The sequence below is a fragment of the Gallinula chloropus genome (genome assembly GCF_964237585.1).
Source record: "Gallinula chloropus genome assembly, chromosome: 5".
Lineage (NCBI taxonomy): Eukaryota > Metazoa > Chordata > Aves > Gruiformes > Rallidae > Gallinula > Gallinula chloropus.
The window spans coordinates 20,792,500-20,818,644 of NC_140090.1; the positions used below are offsets into that span (position 1 = coordinate 20,792,500).

At 40.5% G+C, this 26,145-nt stretch overlaps 1 protein-coding gene across 1 annotated transcript in view; it reads right to left on the bottom strand.

The window, feature by feature from the left end:
• Positions 1–23,323, bottom strand: part of STK39 (serine/threonine kinase 39) — a gene marked incomplete at its 3' end in the record, with an annotated part of 94,908 nt that extends 71,585 nt beyond the window's left edge. Inside the window, exons 1-2 of the mRNA XM_084265069.1 lie at positions 23,046–23,323; positions 3,988–4,096 (exon numbers count right to left, since the gene is read on the bottom strand). Coding sequence (XP_084121195.1) covers positions 3,988–4,096; positions 23,046–23,170 — 234 coding nt within the window. The 5' untranslated portion in view covers positions 23,171–23,323. The remainder of the gene's footprint in view (positions 1–3,987; positions 4,097–23,045) is intronic.
• Positions 23,324–26,145: the final 2,822 nt, after the last annotated feature.

Here is a 26,145-nt window from a genome sequence, read left to right on the forward strand (position 1 = left end):
GCTGCCACAGATGTCATTTTCAGCTTTCAAACTCAACTTAACACGTGTTTGAAAGAGGGGTCTTCTGTTGGTTTTTGCAATGTACTTGAGATTACAGCTGCTTTCTAATACATTCAATTAACTTTTTATAAAAGACTGATTTAGTATCGTGATGCCTGTTGGTGACTATTAAGTCAGGCCATAATTTGACATATTTCAGGTAGTACTGTTGTCGAAAGTCCTCCTCTCTCAACTATGTATGAGCCCTGAACCACAAAAGAATAAATGACTGGGTAGCCATGCAATGAGCCTTAATAACTAAGCAATTTGCAAAACACCTTCCCTCCTCCCCGGGAAACAGCAGGTAGAAAACAGAAGACATATGGGGCACATTTCTCTTTCCCAAAAGGCATCAGCTTAAATACAAGTCAAATTACTGCCTCAGGTTCTTAATTCAGCTATCCATACCAAATCCTAACTGTAACTCTCCTACTCTTTATTACTACACAATTTCTTACATTGTTTTACTGTTTCTCTTGCTGGCGATATAATGATAGCTCATGAAGTCTACCTGCCACCACTAAGCAAAAACACACCACATCTATTTTATTCACATATTAATAGTGCAGAAATGTAATTAATTGACTTTGGTAAGCTTCACTATATTTATGTGAAAAGTACTTTGAATATTTTGTCTGCCTGCATCAACTCAGCAAAAAATGGAGCTCTCTCAGTAACAATGTCCTAAGACACATTGTGTCTCAGCTTCAGTTACTTTTTTCCAAAGAGAGTCTTTGCAAAACAAAACAAAAAAAAACCCACCAAAGAGGAAGCACCCTATGAGAGAGAAGACATTAAATTTCAGTCCGGGAAATTTTAATATTAGACTTGCAGTTCTGAAGAGTGCCTATCACACACAGAACGGCAAGTCACGACAAACTTCAGCTATTTGGCTGAGGCCCATGACATGCACAGGTGAGAGAGCAAAGCATTCACTTAAAATACACTGTCAGAGGAAAACTTTGCAGCGGGACACCCAGGAATCTACCCCAGAGCCTTCTTCATATTCACATCACTTCAGACATTTGACAGCACCGAAGCCATAAAAGCACTTGAAATTTAAAGTCTCTCCCTCATCCCACTACTTCTCCCTCCCTTGCGCCAGCACAGGTGTTTGCGCACTGCATCGGGAAGTATGTCCAGGTTAAAAGCTAACTTCTTTCCAGCCAGGTTTTTCCTGATCCTGTTTCACAAAGCAGCCACACAAAAATGTTGGCCTAAGGGCAGGTGGGTGACACAGTTAATAAGCAACTGCGAGACCGCTCCTTTTGGTGTCCAGCTGCAGCGCCCACGGGGCCCGGGCCAGCTCGCAGTGACCAAGCTGTGAGTGCTTCCAGGGCCTCCTCTGGGACAGCCAGGACACAGCTGCTGAGGCAGCTGGGCATAGCTTGTGAGGGGCTCCTCCAGAGAGTCTGACTCGAAGAGATATCCAGAGCAGAAAGGCAAATGGTTTTGAAAATCTATTCAATCAAATAAGCCATTCTATAGAATATTCTTTGGTTCGTAGTATTGAGGTTTTGGTTTGTTTTTAAAAAATTGAGGTAAGGGGCCAGGGGAAGATACACTGTCAGGACAATACTAAGGACAGGAACGTTTTCCTTGGCTCATGGGGTTAAGTTACATTTAGCTTACAATAGTGAGAACACAGGACACTGCAGGAAACTGAGTATTGAATTTCAGGAGTTTGGCAGTTTGTGTAACCTTAGTATTATTTAAGCTCCCTCCCCCACTGCCTTTCTATTTTAATTGACACTGGCCCAAATCCTAAGTCTGCTTACATGGGCACTAGGCTTGGTGCATTTTCTACTTCTCTGAATGCCACAGACCTAAGAATTTTGTGAAGGGCGCCTTTGCATACCTTCCATAAGTGCTCAGATGCAGGATTTTACAAAACAGCATGTTCATAAGGCAGAGTTTTAGAGCATCCCTGTGTGAATGGAAACTGATCAGAAAAATAAGTGCTTTAATACTGAATAGATTCAAAAATTCTGTTAAAAAAGATGCAAGAGCATTCTAAGTATTATCAACTGAAATAATAATGTCAGTACAGCTGTAACGAGTTTTGAAGGTCAATGATGGCCTTTTCCAGAACAACATCTCTATTTTTTAAACCAAAAATTTAAATCTATCAGAACTGAGTCAGAGAAAGTGTACTTCCCCTCACAAAACAAAAAGAAAATTCAGTATGTATGTGTATGCACATATAAAAATACAAGGAATCATACACACACAAACACACCCTTCCTTTTAACACCCTCCTAAAGCAGGAGCTCAAAAAGCCAGAATTTATGTTCAGATCAAAACATTTCAACAAATAAAAGAAACACAAAATCTGAACACAGAAAAGCAGAAATTGACTTATGTTAAAAAATAAAAAAGATGGTATGGACAGTTGTCTTTGTGCTAAAAGAACACAATATGGGACCAAAAGTTCAAGACCTATAGCCTTGTTTGGCAGACAATGGAGGTATGTCAGCAGTAAGGAGACTCAAGCACTTCCTGAGAAAACTTTGTACAAGCTGGTAACTAACTGCAGTCATTTTTCTGTATCACCTGGATAGCTCTTGCAGACTTTTTGGCAGTTTTGTCTGTTTTCATTTATTGTAACTTTTTAATTCTTAATTCCAATCACTAGTTCAAATCCTAATCAAAAAAGATCAAATTTTGATCATATATTACAACAAATAGTAATTCTGGTTTTACAGATGTTTTCTTTATGGGCTGCTGATGTTAATACATCACGCACAGCATCTCACCTTGGGCTGTTCTCTTTCTAAACACAGTTCAGAATTTATTGTTTGAGTTTTTAGTTGTCATAAGTCTCACTACCTCAGCATCAGCTTCCACTACCACAATCCTCTTAAAAAAGACAACATCCCATACAAGCTGTTACATATGCTGAAGGCAAATGCCATCAATCACCAGGGGAAGAGCATTTTGGGTCCTCCACTGTAAATAAGCCATTTTATCTGAAGAAACTGGATGGACCATACCCTCTGTATCAAATTCAAGATATCTTTTGCACTGGCAATTCCCTGCTGAGGAGATCATTTCCTTCAGAGGCAGGAATTTCTGCATTAGAAAAAGCCCACAGTCTCTAGGCAGTAGTATAACCTGTGGAACAGAAGAGAGTGTTCTCACTTTTAGAATGGTTTTGTGTCCTTCAACACTTCCTACGCTGCCTATAAATAAATAAATACATATTAGTCTTATAAGTGCCTGACTAGAAGCATTAGGAAGCAACAGGTTTTGGTTTTTAACAGTTTTTTCCAACTTGGTCTGGTTTGTCATAACCAGTGCAGAGGGAAAACTCTTGCCTTTTACAAAGGGCCTCTTACAGGTCCCTTCCTCTTCTGATCAGTGATCCAAACAAACAGCATTCCTCAAATGGCTTGTTATGGCCTAGCAAATAAATGCATGTTATTATCTTTAGCGGGAGTTTCCTTGTGTAGATGGCAGTGTAGCCATTCCTACTTTTCCCCTCAAAAATTATCATTACAAATTGATCCAACCACTAGCTGTTGCCATGTTTTGGTGCTTTACACATTTTAAGGAGACCTACTAAATTTTATCTTTATATTTTCAATCAGTGTTTAACCAAAGGAAAAAGTATCTTTCCTTGGTATTCAGACAGACAACCAGAAAGTAAACTCTTGAAAAGCAAGTCTCCAGAAAGCAAAGGGCAGGCATCTTCCCACGATCCACAACAGTTGCTTAACCCACGATATTCCAAGGTTACAGTTAGCACTTCTTGTTTTGGGGCATCAGGAAATACACAATAATAATTTATATATTTAGGGTAAGGGCATACTACATTCAGATTATTTTCAACTCCTTTTCTCACTATTACCCAGCATTAAATTCTACCCCACTCTTGAACCAAGTGAAAGCCAAAAATCAAAACAGAAGATAGTCTCCATGCAATACATTCCCCTCTGATTCACTTACAAGTAACTCATCCATACTGGTTTGGCATTTTTCTAAGTTGATCCTCTTTATTGCTACACGTTCTTGCCTGGGTTTGCATAGTGCTGCCTGGACAACTGCTGTAGCACCACTACCTGAAAAAGGACAGGAGAAGAACACAGTATAACAGGAGTTTAAGCCAGTGACCGATACAAGAACCCTACAGTGACAATGAACTTAAAATCTTCTGTTTATGTTTCCTTCAGTCCTTTCCCCATATGCATACCTTTCTTCTAGCATGACAGCTTGCACACTTCACAAATGGTAAAGAAAAACCTCAAAGTTTCTGTTCTATACTCCACAAAAACCTTCCATGACAAATATTTAAAATTATGTGCCCAATTATTAAGTCTTACACACCACCTCAATGCATTTCATATACTTTTGGTATACTTTGGACACGTCTGTTAATCAAGGGCATGACTTGCAGAGTTTACACATAAAAAACAGAATCAGACTCACAGAACAGTTTAGTTTAGAAGGGACCTCAAAGATATCCTAGTACCAACCCCCTGCCATGGGAGGGACACTGGGGTGAAGCTGGTGGGGCTGGGAATGTGTGCTTTGTCAAATATAATTTCTTTCTGTTCTTTCAGGTCAGCCCCTGGTTAACCAGGTTTTTTGTTCCCACTGTGCAATTAGGAGAAAAAGTATCAGTAAAATTGTACATGCCAAACCTTCTACACCTCCACCTGAGTTCCTGCTCATTCATTATGATTAGGGAAACGTCCTACAAAAAGCATGCTGATTCTTGTTAAGAGTGGAGGAGGCAGAAACATCACAACAGTGACAAGAAGACATCTACTGCTGAATGGCCCAGCAGAGAAAGTCAGTCATGTTTACTTGACACACAAATCACACTTGGTCATACAACTGTACTGACAACAAAGCTTGGTAATATTGAACAAATTTTGGGGAAAGCATTAGAATAATTTTCTTTAGTAGGTTTTTTTGCACACAGCAGGAGTAAAAGGTCGCGTTGTTTCTTTTATCAAGCACCAACTATCTTTGCCCTGGTCAGTACTGCCTCACTAAATTAATTAAAAGATTGCAAGCAATATTCAGAAAGAGTTTTGCCCCAGTGGCACATCTTGCTGCCACATCAAATACAGCATTGTATGTTTCCTCAAAGTAATTACATCATCCTCATTCATGCAGAAATCTAAAATCCCCTCAACAAGTAGTGCTTACCTGTAATTCAAACTATTTTAATACAAACTGCCGATTTCTGGTAAGTCATGAATTGAGCAACACCTTATATTGCCCTGCTCACATACACTACCTTCTATTTATGCTCAGTAATTGGCATGTCCTAGATGAATACAAATTGTGAACAAAAAGCCTTTTGTTGTCAAGCTCTACAAATGTGGATTCAGTTACCAGCCGACTTAAGAACAATTGGGAGCTTTTCCCTCTGCACATCTGAAAACAGGACCGACAATACCTCATGACTGAAAGTTATTGTCAGTGTTTTAATTGCCATTTGCTTAGCTATTTTCATGTATTGTTTGTTCACATGACATTTTGACTCAAATCACAAAGCTTTTTAATTCAGTGTCTGAATTTGGTTACAAAATTCTGAGCTCATCTTAAAAAAAAACCTCAGCAGGACTAACTAGTCATGCTATTGCAGGATGCGGTCACAGGCAAATATTGACATGTCCTGTTCTGTCTCGCTTACAGAACAAAGCCTTTAAAAATTCCAATAATGTAAGTAATAAAAGAATTAAGAGGTATTTTAAAAATTAAATAAGACATCACAAGGAAGGAGCCACCACGTCATCACATTTCAGCTCAAGCAAGACGCATCTACATCAGTTTAATGAAGTTCTCATTTGGCAGACATTGAGACACAAATCCTCTTGTTACTTTGGATACATAAATATAGGTTGAGGCAGGGGGAAGAAACCAAATTTTTAGCTATTAAGGATAAAGGACAAAGACTAAGATTCTTCTTGATGTATCTTTTTCATCTGTGCCCAGTGGTTTTATCTACTTGTAGGAAACAACCAGATCTTCACTTTCAAAACAGATTAATATACAAAGGCCGCATAAATGACAAACAGATAAAGGGCAAAGAAAAATTATTTGGCCAATGTCAGGACAAAATCCTGGCTGCCTCCTTAAGTTAAACAACGATAAGTAACACTTCAAAACAGATTACAAAAAAATGCTTGTCATATCCCTGACCCCACCCCAGTACATCACTTAAAGGTCTGTGGTAAGAAGACAATGTGCTTACTGCTATTTGAAAATTCTGGATTGTGAGACTAATCCTGAGCTATCACTGTGCTCAAATTGAAGATCTGTTCTCTTTTCCCTAATGAAAGACGATGAAATGTGAGATTTTAGGAATAGAGTTTGAAGTTTATCTATAGGAAAAGCCTTTCAGTGCATTTTCCCCCTGTGTTCTCTCATCAGGCAGAGAAGACTTGCACTGGGATATTCTTCACCACAAGAATATGATGCACTGACAATGCAAAAAGCTACGTTTAGAATAAAGCCAATCTACCTTGGTTTCTTCTTTCTCCTGCAATCTGTGCAGCCTGCATTCAAAGTGGGACCTACAAATAATACCCATTTGAAAAAGCAGTTTCAAGTACTGAAGTAGGAGCCAGGCACTTAGTGGCTAAACGTCTCCTTTCTCCTAAAAGGATATTCCTCTCTTCTCCTCTGGCTACAACTACAACAAACTACTTGGCAATGGAGTACTATCATACAGTGAAACAAAATTGTCACAGACAACCATTTAGCATAACAAATTAAAGTCACAGAAAATTATTGCATAGGACAGAGTACAGCCAACAATTCCTTGTCAGAAGGTATGACTTCTTCAGGTACGCTGAACCTTACGAATCTTCCAAAACCTAACCCTCACAGTGCAGAATATAGTAACTACACCACAACTAAAGCACAGAGTGGTTTTTGCATCTGGTCTCTATTTAGAAAATTGATTCAGTATAATGAAAGCTCAGGTTGGATAAACCATGAAGCCTTAACATCCAGCTGTCTCCTGCATGAGAACAAAACAAAGGATTACCAACAATCAGACTCAAATAAAACAGCTTTGTGAGAAAGATGGGGTTTTTCCACTACTGAAAAAGTCATTCTCTTGCTTACAGACAAGTTCTCTTTGATGATTTCAGAAGTCAGTAATGAAATAATGCAATTTCAGTCCATGTCAAGTTGCCTATTGTGAAATGGAAGAAGACATCAAGTCATAGTTTCACCTTCTCACAATTTTTTTTTTTTTAACACTAGAGAGGAGAATGTCAGCAAGCATGCCCTTACAGCTAACCTGTTCCTTCTTGCTATGAACCATCCTGCCCTCATCGCAGCTGAGCCATTAGAATTGCTTTTAACTATTTGGGTTTGTGCAACAGAAACCTTCTCAAGAGCTATTATACATGGCCACACTTCACTTCTGAAAGAACGTAACCAAAAAGCAGTTTTCTGTATTCCACTTCACACTCTACAAAGTATTACTCATTTTCTTTCATATTACCTCCATTGATTAAAAATAAGTTATAAACCAGATCATTAAAGCATCATACTAAACTTTCAAACTTTCTGAAGCTTCTTCACAGAAAATAAACTCATGATTTTACAATAACTTTAGGATAACCACTTAAATACAATTGACTAACAATTCCTTCCCACAGTCTTAATTCATGCTAGGATCAAATCTCTTCCCTTATAACTCACTCAGATAGTAGCTTGTTTATCCTACAGCCATTAGGATTATGACAAAATTCACTTAAAATACAAGTGGTTCTATGAAATCCATGCCCATGTATAGAACTGCTAGTTCTGCATTTTCATCATTCAGCAATTAATCTCATTAATTCTTCATGGAGCTATACAAAATTAATTTGTTCTGCAGGTGGACATTTAAAACCACCACCATTGTGGCTATTGCGCTGTATTTACCTTTTTGTGGGAGAGCAGCTTGTGCAGTCCCTTAGGTCTAGCCTATCCCACCCTACTTCCCAGAAAGCACGTTGCATAAATAATTCAGAAAAAAAAAATCTCTGAAGATGAGAAAGCTCTCACAATACATCTATGACCCCACTGAAGTCTTAGAGAAGTAGCTTCAATGCCCACATCAAAATTATTATGCATTATAGAAATTCTACAAAACTATCTCTATGCAAGCACTGAGCCATTCCATAGTAAGGGTAGGATACAGCAAACTTCAGCATTAACCAGTCATCATATTCTGCAAGCAGAAAAAAAAACCCACACGGGGATTCAAAATCAGCAATAAAACCCCACATACAAGGAAAAAAAAAGGAGCAAGAGGGAATAACTAGGCTTTTTGAACTACTGTCTTTATTTTACCCCACCCTCACTAAAATAGTAAACAGATCCGTTAAATAAGATTTTTTGGCTAGATCAAAATATTTCCTATAATGGAGGTTTGCTCTGCAGTACATTATAACTCCCTCCCTGAAAAATATGCAGAATGGAATAAGTTCTTCTGCTAAAAGCACACAAAAGCAGGAGTCTACCTTCTTGAACACAGAATTTTCTATCACCAGAGCACAGCAAGTACCTATCAAACTGATTATTCAGGAATCAATACTGTACAAGAAAGTAAGGAACCTATACCAGTGATGGGGAAAATGTAAAAGTTATCCTTTCCTCCACCAGCCAGCCCAGACACACTACATTGCAGGAATTCTTCTGAAATGTCTATTTTATCTGAAGGATAATCACATCACCATCAGTCTTAGTTAAAAGAATTTTAAAGGAAGTTAAAAGAATTTTAAAGGAAGTTAAAAGAATTTTAAAGGAAGTTAAAAGAATTTTAAAGGAAATCTAGTCTAAGACATTAAAGTAATCTGTGGCTAGAAAGTGAAACCAGATAGATAGATTAAACACAGATTTAATAATGACTGTGTTCAGCTTTGAAGTAAAGTATCAGCCTAAGTGACAGCATTTTGCTGTCAGGCACTTTCTTGGTAAGGAGACTTCTGCCTAGGGCCATACAGAGCTCAGCACTTGTCCCCTTGCAACACGGTCATCAAGACACCAAAACCAGATTGCAAAGTCCAAGGATGACCATTAACTATGTTTGGGACATTCATGTAAACCTGTCAGTAAGCACACAGTTTGGAAAGGGAGGAAAGAAAAACAGAGTCTATGCCCACTGCTACCTCTTTCCATCTCACACTGGGCCCCTCCCTCTGCTACCAGAAACCAAGAGAGTACTGATGTTAAATCCCAGCACTGAGATTTTTTTTGTTTTGTTTTTCTCTTTGTCAATGAGGCTTTATTTAGTGCAAATCTATTTAAACAAGTAAAACAAATGAACCACAAAAATATAGCCACTGTGTTTATTAAGCACATGAGAGAAATAATAATTTACAGGTGGATAAAGATCACACATGCTGTTGAAACTTGATAGAAATAAAGCCATGTCTCACTACTACAGAAATACATTTTGTTATTCCAGACAGCCACATCACATATTGCATGCAGTCTTGTGTTTGAAGCTACTGTAGTAAGATAGCCATTATCCCAACTCCCATACCAGTTTTCCAACCCAATATACTATATTTAACACAGAACATGTTTTTATCCCCCTGTGCCATCATGATTAGTGTATCTTACCAATCCTTACCAATACACACAAAGGAAATTTCAACACCACAGTAGGTAAGGAAAACCTAAAAATAGCAGTCCACTTTCAGCAGGTGTTACCTTCTCCCTGACTTGTCATTTAAAATGGATGAGTTGTCTAAATAGAGAAGTTGAAAGGGAACTATAGCAACCCAAATTAGAATGCCTAGGCAAACCTCGTATTGTAAGCAGCACCCAAGATTAAATTCCTTTTGCTCTGCTCCACGTATCAAACATCTCACAAGAAGTGCTATTTATAAGTTTTAAAAGTGTAAATAAAAAAATCCACAATTGCCATTATTTCAGAATTTGCACTCATCAGAATTGGAATTTGCCTTGAGGAGGTTTCAGGATAAGACTGGTGTAACTGGTACCCCCTCCCTGCTCCTGACCCCCACTAGTGTGGTCAGCACAACTAGCACCATTACAGAAGGCAAGCAGCCACTCTCTGAGACCGAGTAGGTCATACACTCATTTCATTTCCCCTCATCAGGTCCTGAAGATCCCGTGAACCAAGTAGACAAGCCAAACAGATTTCTTCTTTCCCTCCCTACTGGACTCAAGATTCTTGGGCTTCAGACCTTGAAGGTTACAGGCACCTGGCCAATCAACCATGCTGATGGCCCTGTGACAGCACACAGAACACCTTATTCCCATAAAATCAAGCAGTTACATACCCTACAGGGGAAACTTAGATAGGAACTGCTGCTAGCAGATGCTGCTATCATCTGCTTCCACCAAAGACTGACTTGTAGGCTTTTAAATTATTTTCAAGTCTAGATTATGATTGTTATATTGATACAGCAAACTATATACTAAGATTTGACCCGATCTGCAGAGGCTCCAGGTGATTAGATATCCTAAAGTTAAGTTGTATTATAAATTCCGTATTACAGTACTTATAAATTGTACTATACTATTCTACTTGGAGAAATCCTGTGCCATTCTAATAATAAGTTCTGTGCTATACTTACCATATTATCTTGTAACTCCATTTTAGTGCCATCATCATTCTGCCAAGGATCCCTAGAAGAACCTGCCTATGCCCTTAATGTTGGGAGACAATTGGTAAGCTTGATTAACAGATCCTTGGGAGCAAATACTTGTTACTCTCTGGTATAAAACTTGCTTCTCACACACCACAAAATTATCCTGCTCACATGTACTAAAAAAAGAAGGGTGTGGGTAGGGGGAACAGCCAACACATACAACTTAATAAATAGAGCTGAATCTAAAACAAACAAGTAAACAAGCTAAAAACATCCAGTCCTTACCCCAAAAGACAACAATTTCTTGTTAAATACACTACTTAAAACCTAAAGACACCATGTTGAATAGGCATATAATATGAAATGCAAAGAAACTATCACTGTTCTGGTTTGCAGACTTAGGTTTTCCCCACAAGTGCCATGGTTTTCAGGTCTACTTGGGGTATCTTATAATCATTTTGTATGCCTAGTCCAATTATACTGCCTTCACTATCATTTTTCCAGGGCCATGATTATGAAATAAGATGAAGTACTACATTCTAAGAGCTTAATGAACTAAAGAGCATGAAACTGAACTTAGCAGTGAAAAAGCCAAGTTATACTTCTGCAAAGATGTCTCCTCTCAATCACATTACCCTCCACATAAACTACCATTGTTAAAAACAAAAAGTGGATAAAAAGTGTTACGCATAAACTATACTCTCTTTCAATATTAACTGTAGTTGCAAAAAAGGAACTGGGAAGCCAATGCCACCAAGAAATAGCATCATTAAGTCAGAGAGCAAAGAAGTTCCTTAGCTGTACGCACCCAAATTCACCAAAGTTATGGTCTAGAAGATCCATGCACCATTGAACAATGAGTGCCATTACACATTACAGATTTATAGGAATACTTTTCCTTGGGCACGTTTAAAGAAATAAATCCATTTGAGCCTAGAAGCTAGGGGGGAAAAGGGAAGATGGACTCTGTTAGGTTGTCATTAGGTCAGATCATACTGGCAGGAACATAGATCATCTTTAAAGGTTCTCAGAAAGGACTGAGAAGACCAAAAACAAAGAACTGAGACACATGTAATAACAGCACATGTGAGATTATTATCTGTTAAACTAGCTCACAAACCATGAGAGAGGGAAGAAAAGCTCTGAGGCACCTGAGCCCTTCCCAATTAAGGTAATCAGAGCTGCACTGGCTTCCTGCAGAACACAAAAGAATCCAACCACATTGCAGATTTCTTACGGGAAGAAGAACAGAAAAAGTAGCACCCAAAGAAGTTGCAGCAGGCTTTTCCACCCACGTTCCCACTGCTCCTGCAGCACGGCTGGCAGCGCAGCTGTGCAGCTCAGCTCCCCGGCTGGCACGCTGCGCGCTGGGCTCAGCTCCTCTTGTACATTCACACCGGGGCCATCGCGTGACAAGGGAAAACGTGGGCGTGCTGTACTTGACATGTATGAATCCCACAAATCCCTATTCATTCAGCATTTTACCAACAACAGGCATGAAAAAGAGGTGAAGGATATGATTTGGTTTAAGGATTTATTATGAACAATAAAGTTCTGTCTGTTAGGTTATTAACCCTTCATCCTCATAACGTAGGTTAGATTTTCAGGTAGTGATGTAAACATCTTTGAATTTCCCCCACACACACACACTTACAGTTGTCCCAAAAACTTTTAATGAAATTCACATAACCAAAAGAAAAGAACATCTGTGTAAAACAGCCAGTTTCTTGCTGGTTTAATATGCTGTGGTTAAGTGAAAGACTGCAGAAATTATTTAAGAGGTCTCTTTTTTAAATTTAAACTTTTTCTCATCATTCATACAGTGCTACACAGGAAAAAAACCAAAAACATCAGAGTACCTGTAAGAGGTCTTGACAGTTTCATAACACTAGGTGAATCTGCCTCACATTTTGGGAGAATATTAATTTTATTAATGCAAAAAAGTGTATTTTGCACATCATTGCCTACGATATACATTTTAAACGCCTTTAAAAATAGTCACAGCCTTCAAAATATCTGTTATCAAAAAGAAAAAGCAAAATCTCAAGAGGTTTTGTGGAAGGGATTTCTACAAAAAATGAGAAAACCTCCTCTACCTAATTAGCCCTTCATAAAGCATACCAGCAGGGAGGGGCCTTTCACTGATCTGAAGCAGCACAAACACTTCAGACACATGCACCACAACATGTACCTTTTTGCTGCATTCACTTGAAAAGCTGCTAAAATAAATTCCCTTATCATTCAGTAAGGTGCACAACAAAAGAACATCTGGTAATAAATCTCAGTTTAAATCAAGGAGGCTTATGTAGACTACAAAGGGAAAGCTGATAAAATTTTTCCTTTAAAAATTTTGTATCCAAATTTGCTGTTTCAAAGGTCTTGTTGACTAATCACTCCAGAATAAAACTAAAGAGCTTCACAGGAAAATAGTAACAGTAATATTTCAAGTATTAAAAAGACCAACTTTGCAATTTAGAATTACACATATCAGGATGCAGTTCTTATTCAAGGGCAAAGCCTCCCATCAGAGAAACTAAAAACATCAAGACAGTAGACATAAACAGAAATAACCAACAGAGGATAGAGTAATTGAAATTAGAGGGAAGATCAATAATGAGCACCACCCTGCATTTAGTAGTATTTTGTTGCCTGTACATTTACATTTTGGTTTAGAGCAAACAGGGCAGTTTTGAAGTAAATATAGAATCCTTTAGGCTGGAAAGGACCTTTAAGATGATCAAGTCCAACTGCCACCTAATACTGCCAAGCGTACCACGAAACCACGTCCCCAAGTACCACATCTACACAAGACTCAACCACTTCCCTGGGCAGCCTGTTTCAGAGATTGACGACTTCTGTGGTACAACTTAAGGCAGTTTCATCCTACAGCTTGGTACTTGGGAGAAGAGAGCAACACCCACCCGGGTACAACCTCCTTTCGTTCGTAGAGAACAGCACGGTGTCCCCTCAGCCTCCTTTTCTCCAGGTTAAACAACCCCAGTTGCCTCAGCGGCTTCTCATAAAACATGCTCTCTAGACCCTTCAGCAGCTTTGTTGTTAGTGATCCTCTCCTTGAGCTTCTTCACAAAGCTTTAGTTTGCTTTGCAAATCATCTCGTGTGCACAAAATAAACTCCTGTTCAGGTTCCTCCAAAAGGAACCTCTGCTTCACAAGAAACATTGTGTGAAGATTGAGATTTGTCACTTTTTTGTCCACAGCCTCGTTCTCTGTGGGCAACGCTGAGTAGAGTCTGACTCCTTCATTCCCCTCCCATCGTGTATTCATACATACTGGTAATACTCCCCCCAAGCCTTCTTTTCTCCAGGCTGCCTAGTCCCAGCTCTCAGGCTCAAATGAAAGATCCTGCCAGTTCCTTAACCACCTCTGTTGCCAAGGACATGCTGAAGTTTTGCAGGCTCACACCTCAAGTACAAAGCTGAGAAAAATCTCTCAAGAAAGACTTCCTGAATAGGTTTAGCTTGTCCAAGCTGAGAAACAACCATCAGGAATAAGGTTTCTACTGTCTCCCATCTCCTACTTACCTACCTGTCTAAACCACATTCAGCTGAGAGCTTTCAGAACACCACAAAGAAAAGCCCTAGAGTAACATACTCTGACTTACATATCTGGAAGTAACAGCTGTCTTGAACTAAAGCTGTCTACACTATAGCTCAAAAAAGAAAAAAAAAAATTACCTTTTTGCATTAAGAAAAAAGTTAACCTAGCAGTTAATTTGAATCATACTCTATAACAGCAATGGCATCTTATCATACCAAATACAGATGCATGACACTGCCTCAGAAATGAAGCTTTTCTTTCAAGTCCAGAGCCTTCTTTCTTCAGCACTGTTCTAATACAGAACCAGTTCTTCCTAATAAAAAGCAAAATAAAAACAGAATCCCTTTCCTATCACATGTTCTATCACAATCTTTAAATACTTTATCATGATACATGACCAGATATTTTTCCCCCAAGAGAAACAGTTTCGGTTAAAATATTTTCAGAAAAGAAACATGGATTGTGATAAATTGTATTCTTCCTGCTGTTTCATCATCAATACAGAAATCATTATTCAATATGCATAAAAGACCTGATATATGGAAGACAAAGCTCACACTGGAAATGGCTCCGCATGAGAACTTGATATCTCGTATACATTGTGGGTCCAAAAGTTACCTTAACACAGTATCATCTGAACTCCACAAAACTCTGCTTAACTCTATTTCACCTTATACAAGAATAAATTTAAGATTTGCTATACTGAATGAGATTTCCTGCCCAGATGAAAGCTGTTAAAAGAGAATTACTGTTAATTTCTTAAGTAGCACTATAAACAAATGCTGGTGTTGATTTTGTTGGCATATTTTATTGTTTTGCATTTAGCTGGAAAGTAAACACTTGGAACAACTCTAGTCCCATGAATGCAGTATTTTCCAAGTCTTCCGGATGTCACCACACAGTGCATCATTCTCTTCCGAGAATGAAGAACAGCAATCTACCAAAACAAAGGCAGTATTGCTATTGCACTGCCATGCAGATCTCGAATTAATACTGCAGTGTTGAGCTACAAAGCATCCTCAGCTAGTTCACCCCAACAGAACATCCCTGCTAGAATTTGAGTCTATTGTGGCCACACACTACAAGCAAAAGACTTACCTATTTCCCATCCTGCTTCTCATGCAACAATGGAAGACAGAGCAATATAAATGCTATCATATCATTACATTTTCATCAGGTGATTCTAATGAAGTTCCTATAATTAGTCTGAAGTGGCTCAGAGGCTAGAAGCACCAGACACTAACAGGAATAAATTAGAAGTTTAAATTCAGTCCCTGTAATGAAATGTCTTCAAAGCAAAGAAGGGAGAATGAAAAAGCAACTTTGTAACTGCATTGTGATCCTTCTGAATCTTTTCTTCTTAGAACTCTAAAGCAATAGCTCATGCTTATTTATGCATGATCTTGTCCATCTTAGTCCTACAGGACAGAAACCATGATCAACAAGTAAATGCAAAGCAATTTTCTGGTCTGTTAAATTTCTGTACCACCACCATGAAGCAGGAATACTTGGCACATTGACTGCTTACATCTATACCAACTATTTGTTTCTATTAAGAAAACCCTCAGACATTCAACATTGATCTTGACCTTTGAGACCCTTAAGTTCACACTACTTCTGAAAGCATAACTAGGAACACAGAAAACCTTTCAGTCTGCTTCTAGTCCTCATTTCTCCAGGTGTGTTAGCACAGCTCAGCTTAAAAGTATGTAGCATAATCGTTACATCAGCCTTACAGGACATCCTCAAGTTTCACCTGTTTTTACTTCTGATCAGAATACCTCAGAGGCAGTTAGACATCCACAGAAATAATTAGGCTAGTAAAAGGATTCAGAGGTTGTCAATGGTAAACACAAAGAATTAATAGAGACAGATGATTTCTCATACTGGGGTTTCATTAAAGTCACACACCTAGTCAAATACCCAGGGGCAAAGAACTAGAAACATTAACTCCATCAATGCCACGAACTTCAGCTAACCACCAGAACAATCTTTTCACTGAGCTTCTCTCAGGAGCAAGTTGCAGGACTGTCATGAGCAACCCTGGAAAATCACATCTGCAAATCGTTCAGCAACTTTAAAAACCCAGTGCCTTCATCAGTCTTGTCAACATCTTACCATCACCACCACAGAAACTTTAAAGACATAAAACTCTGCTTTAAACTTAGGCACTATTAAATTTCTCAGTGATATATTTATATTCCAAGTTCAACCCAAGCAGATTTCTCCTCCGCTGTTGCTGCTCAGCAGTATCCTAATGACTTCAGCAAACCCAAGAAGTTAACAAGAGGAACTAGCTTAACTTGACTTTTAAGGTCCATTCTTTAAATGCTGGAAATGAAACCAGCTTTTATGTGCAGCCTTACAGTTATGAATTAATTCGGAAAGGGGGCAGGGGGAAAGAGAGAACCAAAAACTGAGTCACACAAAAAAGAAATACGGCTGACACATGTAGCCATTATACCAGCTATCCACATCTCCTTTGCATGGAGAGCTCACTGGTTTTGGCACTCAAAAGCCTGTACAAACAGTTGTGGTTTTGTTTCCATTTAACAAAGAGAAGCTCCATTTGACAAGCACATTCTGGAGAAAAACAAATGGCCTCTGACTTAAGGGAAAGCGATTCTTTACTGAAGGTTGGGGGGGTGGAGAGGGGGGAGGGTTGGACAGGGGACACTAAAACAGTTCTAATGCGGTTTCAGAGCAAGATATGAGCCCAACCTAAAATGCTCTCCCAGGTCTGAACTTGACCCTGCTATCAAAGCACCATTACAACGCTGGTCACAAGCAGTGGTCCTACTTTTAAGATGCAAAGTCTTGCTGGTATAAAGCTTACTGAGAATCAATATCACACAATCCCTTCAAATTTCCACACACTCATCAGCAGAACTGCTCCCTTCCAGCATTCAAGCAACTCCTGTGGAGCCAGAACTTCCAGGTGTCAGATTTTGGACCTTATCTGCAGGAAGAACTTGGATGGGGGGTGGAGAGAGAAAGCACCAGGACAGGAGGGCCAAGCATAAAGGAGGCAGGCAGATTGCAAGAGCAGGAAAGCACAGCACAGTTTCTGTAAATTATCATTACATAGCACCAGTCCACTGCCTGATAGCCTTGAGTAAATGCTCCTTACCCTTCCAGATAACAAATTAACTTTAAAACAAACTTTATTTGCTGGTTCACAATCATGGCAAACCCAAAGCAAGTTTATGCATAATTTCCTTTATTTTCACACCACTCAGGCTCTTGTAAAATATAATTAATCTTCTTCCTGATGAATCTAAATTCTAATTGCAGGAGTTATTTTTTTAAAAATTAAATAACAAAGTTTGATCGTTTAATCACTTGCAAAGCTTAAACTCTTTGAAGCAATGCAAACCACAGCCTTCTCTCCACCGCATTAAGTTCACTTTTGTTCAAAAAACACAGAGCTTCCAACACTATTACTATCATATGGAGACAAGGTGAATAATTAACAACTATGAGCTCTGCACAGCACAGCACTGTGGGTGTTCTACAAGGTATTTTTAAATTGCGCCATGACCATCTTTACTCTGACAACTGAATTAAAAGCCACTCCTTATACTAAATGGGGATTTAACATTTCTACAGTTTCTTCAAATGGTTATTAGCTGACAGAAAATCTTGACTAATTATTTCACAAAGCATAAAATTTAAATTTACAAACTAATAAACTCTTCCTGCCAAACTACAGGCGCATTAAGTTATGATTAATGTTGTGACGGCTATACTTAATATGTGCATGTACAACATGATAGGCTGCTCTGGGAACTTGTAAGTTGAGTAAGAAATAGAATTTGCTTTGGAGCAGAATTAAGGCAGACACGTGTTTCTTTTTACACTAAGTTTTGGTATAGATCTTAGGTACTGTTATGTATTACTTATAAAATTGTGCAGCTTCTTATGCAAGAATTACAGTGGTTTTGGAAATAAATCTCTAGAATGCAAGTATCAAAAACTTTACCACATCTTTAGCTGCTACAGTGTGGCACTGAGCACAGTCCAATCTAATTTGCAGCATATACATAAAATCTACTGCAGAAGACAACCCTTCAACTGTGGGTTTTTTCCACTTAAAAATAATCCTGATTAAACACAGGGGTAAGAAACTTTAGGAAGCATGAATGACACAGAAGTACCTGATCAACAGAACAACACTGAACATCTGTTCCTGAACATCATAACCAGAGACCTCTCTATTGTCAAAAGATCTCTGATAACAACAAATATAGGAGAGCCTATTCTCTGACAGACAAAGAGCCATTAGCAATACACATATAGTAGGGGAAGAGGGGAAAAAAGTAAATAACATTCCATAGAAACACCAACAAAGACCACAGAGCCATTAACTGGAGAGTGGCTCCCAGGCTGCTTACAATAAGAACTATAAAATCAGCAGAACAGTCTCGAATAGGAGCCTCTATTACTCAAAATCCCAACACATTTGACTTAGCAACATTGCACCTTATGAGGCAACAAACCACTAGATATTTTGAGCTCAGTTAAGACAGGCACAACTAGATGAAAGGCTCAGTTCAACTAGGGTAACTTTTTTCATGAATTGCAGAGAATACAGATGATCCATCACGTAACAGTAACCCTTTATTTTCCAATTAATTCTGGCTGTCTTCTAGCCAAATTAATTTCCCAAGTCAGTTGCAGCAGGAGAGATGAAAGTATAATTTCATAATTAAACCCAGCACCCAACCTAATCACAAGATAATCCTCTGCTTCTCTGTAACAGAATCTTCCTTCCACAGTTATCAACACAGGCTGACAAGCATGAAGTTATATCTAACAGAAGAGCATCGATTCCAAAAAAAAAAAGGTTAAACCACTTGTTCCTATCAATTTAAGAAAACCAACAAAAACGAATACCTCCCCAAACTAAAACACACAAAACTCCAAAACAAAGACAACCTAGATTTAATGCTGCTTTGTCTCTTTCGAGTGATGTATGGCTCGTTACAGTTTGAAAGGTACAAATACCATTTTAACACTATTGAATTTTCAGGGTGTTATGTGGATTGCCATATAAATATTTGTTCCATAAAGAGTTCTGTTGCTTCTGAAGAGGAAAAAACCTTGGCATGTGCAGCTGACACAATTTCAGATAAATCTATTATTTTATTCATATTACCTGGTTGTAAACCCAAACTGAGTAAGAACATCTCTCACAGTATTGCTTTTATTAGTTTTTTTAATCTAAGCAATATTCAGCTTACAACAAAAACAAAAACAAACCCAGCACATACATTTATTAATGCAACAAAATCATAGAAAGAAATCTGCCAGGTCTTCATGAAATTAAAACTCACTCTCCCTTAACAGCAATAACAGTTCTTGTCTTTGTAGCTCCCATCTAAAGGTTGCTTTGGATCCTTATGTCCTAAGTTAGGAATCCCCTACCTTCCAGGTAGATACATGTATAGCCACCCTGCATCAATCTGAAATATTGTAAACATTCCCTCTTTTCTTTAATCTCTAACCTAAACATTTACCAGAAAAGATTTGTGCGTAATCATTAATAGGAAGACCCTCTTCTTTCAGAGAATCACAGAATGGTTTGGGGTGGAAGAGACCTCAAAGTTCATCTAGTTCCAAGCCCCCTGCCTCCACTAGACCAGGCTGCCCAAAGCCCCATCCAACATAGCCTTGAACAACTCTTTGCATCAGATCTATCAACCACACCGTCGTGCAGCAAGTCAAACAGGGAACCTGATCTGACAGAAAACCCAGCAGAAGAACTAGTTCTCTGTCAGATCAATGAGATCCTTTCATCAGCTGCCTGTTAGAGCAGATTAAATATATCATGCAACCACACACTAAGAGTTTACAAAGAACTGGGTAGCCACCTTAAAAATGAAGTAAACGTGGAACAACATCTCATAAGAAGAACTCCTTAGAGCCTGCATTGTCTCTTTACCAGGCACCGGAATCTCCCAACCACCACGAAGTAAGCAACAAAGAAAGAAATAAAGCTGTATCATTTGAAATCCATACCATGAGGCCTTGGTTTTCAAACTCACATTTGGCTAGATACAGATGAGCAATAAAAAAAATTTACATTCTCACACAGAAAACAAGCGCAACTTCTCCAACCTGCTACATCCACTGGATGAAGAAAGCCCACATAGCTAACAAGGATTTTCATTTTATGATCAACACCAAAACTTTTAAACGTGCCCTAAGACAGGCCACTGAAGTCCCTCTGCATCTGTGTTTTATATAAACTGTTTTTTATATAAATACTATATAAAGCCTATTCTATTGGGAAGCGTAATAAACCATCCCAGTGTACGTCACCCCGTGTATCTTTCCTCCTGCAAAGCCCACAAAGACACTTCAATATTTTATTTTTCTCATTTAACTGGCAAAGGGCTGTTGTAACTGAACCCGTCCCCCCAGCTCCTCAGGGAGAGGTACATAGTGCTTTCCAGAGGTGAAGGGCTCTGTTTCAGCTAGAGGTAACTACTCATGTTCACAATGCAATTAACCCTGGCATGGCCAATGCAAAGGGATATAAACTGCTGCTGAAACAAGTTCAGATCGTATCATTCTCTCTTTCACATAGAAGAAAGATGGTTGTGTCCCTCACTAGGTTCATTAAAAGCAACAACATTCATCCAGCACCTCCAAAATTATGGTCAAACACACTTGGTCAAATTTGTGGGTTTTTTTGGAAGAAGCAGGATGCGTTTGTTTTATTTTAGTCTTTTCAATAGCACTGAGACTAATTTTAATCTCATGGTGGGTCTCTTATAAGACAAGAAATAGAAAGTATTAATGAAAAACAGATACATTTGAGCGTAAGGTTTAAGTCAAGTGGCACAAAATAAATCTCAGAGTGTTTGAGAGAAAGACATGTAAGCCACCCAAGCTTAATGAAAGTTCAGATGAAGCAAACAAGGTCAAGTCCAGTGTGTCCAAACTTCTGTTTCAATATAATCTGACCTTAATTTCCTCATTAGACATTCACTTTAGTTCAAGAAATATTATCAACATTTAATAACACCAGTAGTTAATTAGCAATAAAGTTTCATTACATATATATTTGCTAGTCTTATTTAGCATCCACCAGTACTTATTATGTATCGTGCTTATATGCAAATATTTAGAAATACAGTTTACTTATCAAAAGATACAAGCTCTTAAATGCAAAGGAGAAAGTGAAAAGGAGTTTCAAAACTCTCACCTTGGCATTCTACAGGTACTGCAACAGAAAATAACTACTGCTTAACTCCTATGACTCATGTCACACCCTAGACAAGGATTAATACAACACCTTCAAGGCCTTTTTTACCTTAGAAGGGGAATTTGCTCCTCAGCAAAGATACAGCTTAAGGTAGTAGAATCACTTCTACTTGGCTAATGTAGCTTCACTCCCCAGGCAGACTTAAAAAGAAGTCCCTGGCCAGTAAACCTGTGCCTACAGCGGGGTGCCTCCACTGGCAGCTCTCTTGATGCTGAGCACCAGTTTGGCCCAGGCCAGCCACCTCCAGGGACCTGAACACTTATCCCTCCTTCATCCCTTTTCACATCATAGGAACTTCAAACAAATGCATCACCTGGGTCAACAGAAAGCCATCCCGTTTTAAGGAAGATGCACTTTTCTCAACTATTTTGTTCCCACCTGTAGAAAATAAGCTTAGTGACAAAGTTGAGTTCACACAACTCGCCACCCAGATCAGTAGCATGTAGTTCTGGTTGTCATTAGCCTGACAACCATTAGCACTTGGTGTGTAATACTGAAAGTAACCAACAGCATCAGAGGGAAAGACTCCTGGATTTTTTTCATTTACGTGACCTGGTCCATAAAGAATAGCAATCACCACCATCTGCAGTATTTACCAGAGGTTTAAAATGTTACACACAAATAAAAACAAGGCTTCCAAAAGTAGTTCATTAGCAACAAGCAACATCTAGGTCAGGAGACAAATAACTTTGTCACACATACCATTAACAGTCACCTTTTCACACAGTAAAATTCAAAATAATCCAATCCAAACATCGGGGATGAAGACTGCACACATCTGATCTGCATTAGCTGGACACGTGAACGAGGCGCTGAAGAGCGCTGCCAGAGAGCCCCCTGCTTACAGGGGTGTGGGGAAGGGGGTGGCAAACGGGTTAAACCTCACACGGCAAACCGGGACAAAAGCAGGTTGGCTGGGGTGAAACGAAGCTGTAATCTCCCGCTGCCCTTATGTGCCACCGATGGGCACAGAGCTGGGCAAGGAGGCACAAGGAGATGGGGCAAGATTAAACCGCGAGGGAGAAGAGGAAAGGGTTTAAAAACATAGATTTAAAAAATTAAAAGGACGTCATCACGGCAGCAGGAGATCTAGGGGTGAGATTTACCTTCCCCGTGAAACCACCGGAAAAATGCAGAGTAATCTGAGCGGATGCACGCACATGTGTGCGCCCAGGCAGGCACACGCCGTACGCGCACACAAAGCACGGGGAGCGCCTTCGCGGAGTTGCCGGGGTCTCAGTGCAAACCCGCGGGCCGGGGCTGAGGTGCGGCAGGTACCTGTGCACCGGGTGACGATGCGCTGCGGGGCGACGACACCCTCCGCCGGGCCGCACCGGGCGGGGCGCGGCGGGTTCTAGAAGGAGCCGCCGCCCCCCGGGGCCGCGTCGCCCGCCCGCTGCCGGGCGGATAAAGTTTGCAGCAGCCGGCGGCGGCGCCACTGCAGTGCCGGGCGCATCCGCCGCAGTGAGCGAGCCCCAGCCTGCGGGAGGATGGACGCCGGTAGGCCCAGGGCTGGCCGGCCGGCCGGCTGCCGTGGCATCCCCTGCCTCCGCCCCGCTGCGCTCCCCACCGCCCTCCCCGGTCTCCCGCTTAACTGACCGATAACCTCCTGCAGCTCGTAGGCGTCCCTGCAGATGGGCCAGCCGACTGCCGGGGCAGCGGGCGCGGGCGCCGGCTGGGGCTGCTGGACGTGGACCGGCGACTCGCCTTGTTCCGCCATGATGCTGCCGGAGCGCCCAGGCACCCAGGGACCTTCTTCAAACTTCCCTTCCAGCAACACCTTTGGGCCGCGCTCCCTCCCCGCGCAGCCGGCCGCCCGGCGGAGGGAGGAGGCAGGGCACCGAGGGGGAGGAGGCAGAGGCGGGCGCCGACGCCGGCCGCTAGCCCCGCGCTGCTGAGGGGAGAGGGGCGGTTGGGCCCGGGGGCCCCCGGCAGTAGCGGCACAGAGCGGCGGTACCCTCCGCCACCTTACACGCCTCCGCCTGAGGGAGAAGCGCGGGCTCTCCGACGGGAGGCGGCGAGCCCCCAGGATTAGTGGAGCCGCCTCCCTCGGCGCCTCCTAACCTGGCTGCCTGCTGCATCTCCGGCCATCTTCCCCCGCGCATCCCGCCGCTCCGTGTGAGCCTCTCCGCGGCTGGAGACACTGCGAGGTCCTGTACGGGGCGGTGGACTTGGCGTGCGCAGGCCGCGGCGCTGCCGGCAGACCTCCAGGCAGCCCGCCGGGCCTCCTCAGTGCTGGGCACGGGGACCAGGGAAAGGGCTTGGGGAGAAGCCGCATCGCATGACCGGGTGCTGGAAGGCACCTGCTAGGCCAGTAACGCGAACACAGAGACATCTCTGGAGCACAGCGCTCAAACGTGCGAGCATTACTGTCGATTTAAATCTGAGAACGTGTTAAAACACATCCGTTTTCATCAGCGATGGAGGCTGCAGTCCTGCAAAGTGGTTAATTTGCCGTTTGATAGGAGGGGCCCCTTAGGTAGCAGAGCTGTGCCACAGCACCTCAGGGTGGACACGCCTCGGCCCCCAAGGCCCGTGTGCAGGTGAGAAGTGTTCCCCTTGGCTCACCAGAACCAAGTGATTTAAACAAATATGGAAGACAAAAATCATAATTAAATCTCTGAACTTATCATTATACGGGATGAGGGGGAAAAAATGTAGCTAGATTAAATTCTGCTAATAGTTGCTTTTTTTCCTATCCTCTTAGTGGTGTCAGTGTTTATGTAATCAGCAGAGTCTTACTCTGAAGTAATGGAGAAAATGGGTATTTGTGCATTCTACAATCTCACTCCTACTTTGAATGCTTTGTGCTTAAGAGATTTACAGAGATCTGGAAGAGCAGTAGCAGGAGATTTACGTAGGTTATAGAATCTCACTTCCTACTATAGCAGGAATTTCATTGTTAGGGAAGTATGGTGAAGTATTTAATGTAAAAAAAAAAATAATGCATGACACAACCTGTTAGATCCTTTATTCAGCCCTGGTTAGGTTCACTTTCACTAACTAAACTTTTTTTGTGAATCTTATTCAGTGAAAGCTTTTAGTTAACAGATGTTATTCCAAAAAGAAAAGCAAGTAACTTCTGGTTTGCTGAGAAAGCTGAAGGAAGAATTAACTCCTCACTACTGCTTTAATAATTCATCAAGTGCAGGTTGCAAATATGGAATCATTTGTGCACAATGCTTCAATTTCCCTCACATGCAACATTTCAGCTACATATAGAGGCTCTTAACAGAAGAAGAAAAATATTGCATGTTTTTGTGTTAAACTAATGATTCCTCTCAATCTCCTCTCAATCTTCTTTTTCAAAGCTAGGTGATTAATGTATTTTCATAAACACACATTAGAAATTTTCTGCCACAAAACTAAAGGTCAGCAAAACTTGGAAAAGGAAGTATTAAATTGTCATTCAATATTAATCTTAACACCAAGACTAGACAAACTTGTTAGTAGAGAAGGCCTTTCTGCCAGCAATAGCATGGAAAAAAAAAGTAAAAAAAGACAAAAAAAAAAAAGGACAGCAACAGCAGAGGCCAAATCAATCAGTACAGAAAAATAGGTTACTCACTATTGATGGAAAACAGCCAACTTCCCCATCTGTACTCAGTTGTGGCAGGGGGTGGTTTCAGTTCCTGAGCTGTGAATTTCTGCAATGGTCCTGCTTTATCACTATCTGAACTGCTGGTTTACATCCAATACCATTATAGTAAAAAAATTACAATAATCCCAATTATTGTCCATTTTGTCCCACTAATCCTACAACTTCTGGAATTTCTAGTGTGTGCACTATGCAATTTGTTGAAATGAACAGCTTTTACAGGAAGAACATTTTCAGCATGGCAACTTTATAAATAGCAGCACCTGTTGGAAGTGTTCCCTGTATTTAGGGTATAACTCAAGAAAAACATCAGAGCCTCAAGAGTCAGGTAAGATAATCAAAAAGAAAGCCACTAACCCTGAAGTGGTGAGTCGGTGCCAGTAGGCCAAGCTGCCTTTGAAAAGCAGGTCCTCTGCTGGAGACCTGGGAGAAGAGCCCTGCAGTACTGAACGCTCTGCTGTTCAAAGCATTTCATTTCAGTTCTTCCACAAGCCCTTTCAGACACTGGAAAGAATAGCAATCTGCAGATTTTTGAGATTCCAGAGAAAGAGCTAGGACTTATTTAAAATCACTATTCTCCAAATTGAAGACAGTTCAAAAGGGTCCTGTTCAAATATGGTTTAAGCTTGCCTTGTGCTTGAGAACACAGGACTCCAAGAAATTGCCAGGGTCACTGAGTCCAGTCACCATACAATTGATTCCAAAGTGAAAAAGGCTTTGCATAACCAGACCACAACCAAAACTGGCACTATTTAAAACCCTTTAGACCACCATGGGAGAAGAGTTAAGCCAGTGCTCTAATCTCTCTATAGTCCCCAGCAGCATCCTCTGCAAAAGTGGAAAAAAAAAAAAAGTTGAGAACAAAATAACTCTTCTAGGTACGAAGGATTTAGACAAGAATAGCATTGGTTCTTACAATAATATTTCAGACCAATTAGTTAGTTTTAAATATAAGCATACCTGTATAAATCCAAAACAAGCATAGAGCTGGGTCTCATAAGTACATACACTAGCAGGCACCCACTCCTTTTTTCTGAGCGTGTAGGCAGTAGATGCAATCTGAACAGCCATATGACCTAGCATAGACTAAGCCAGAG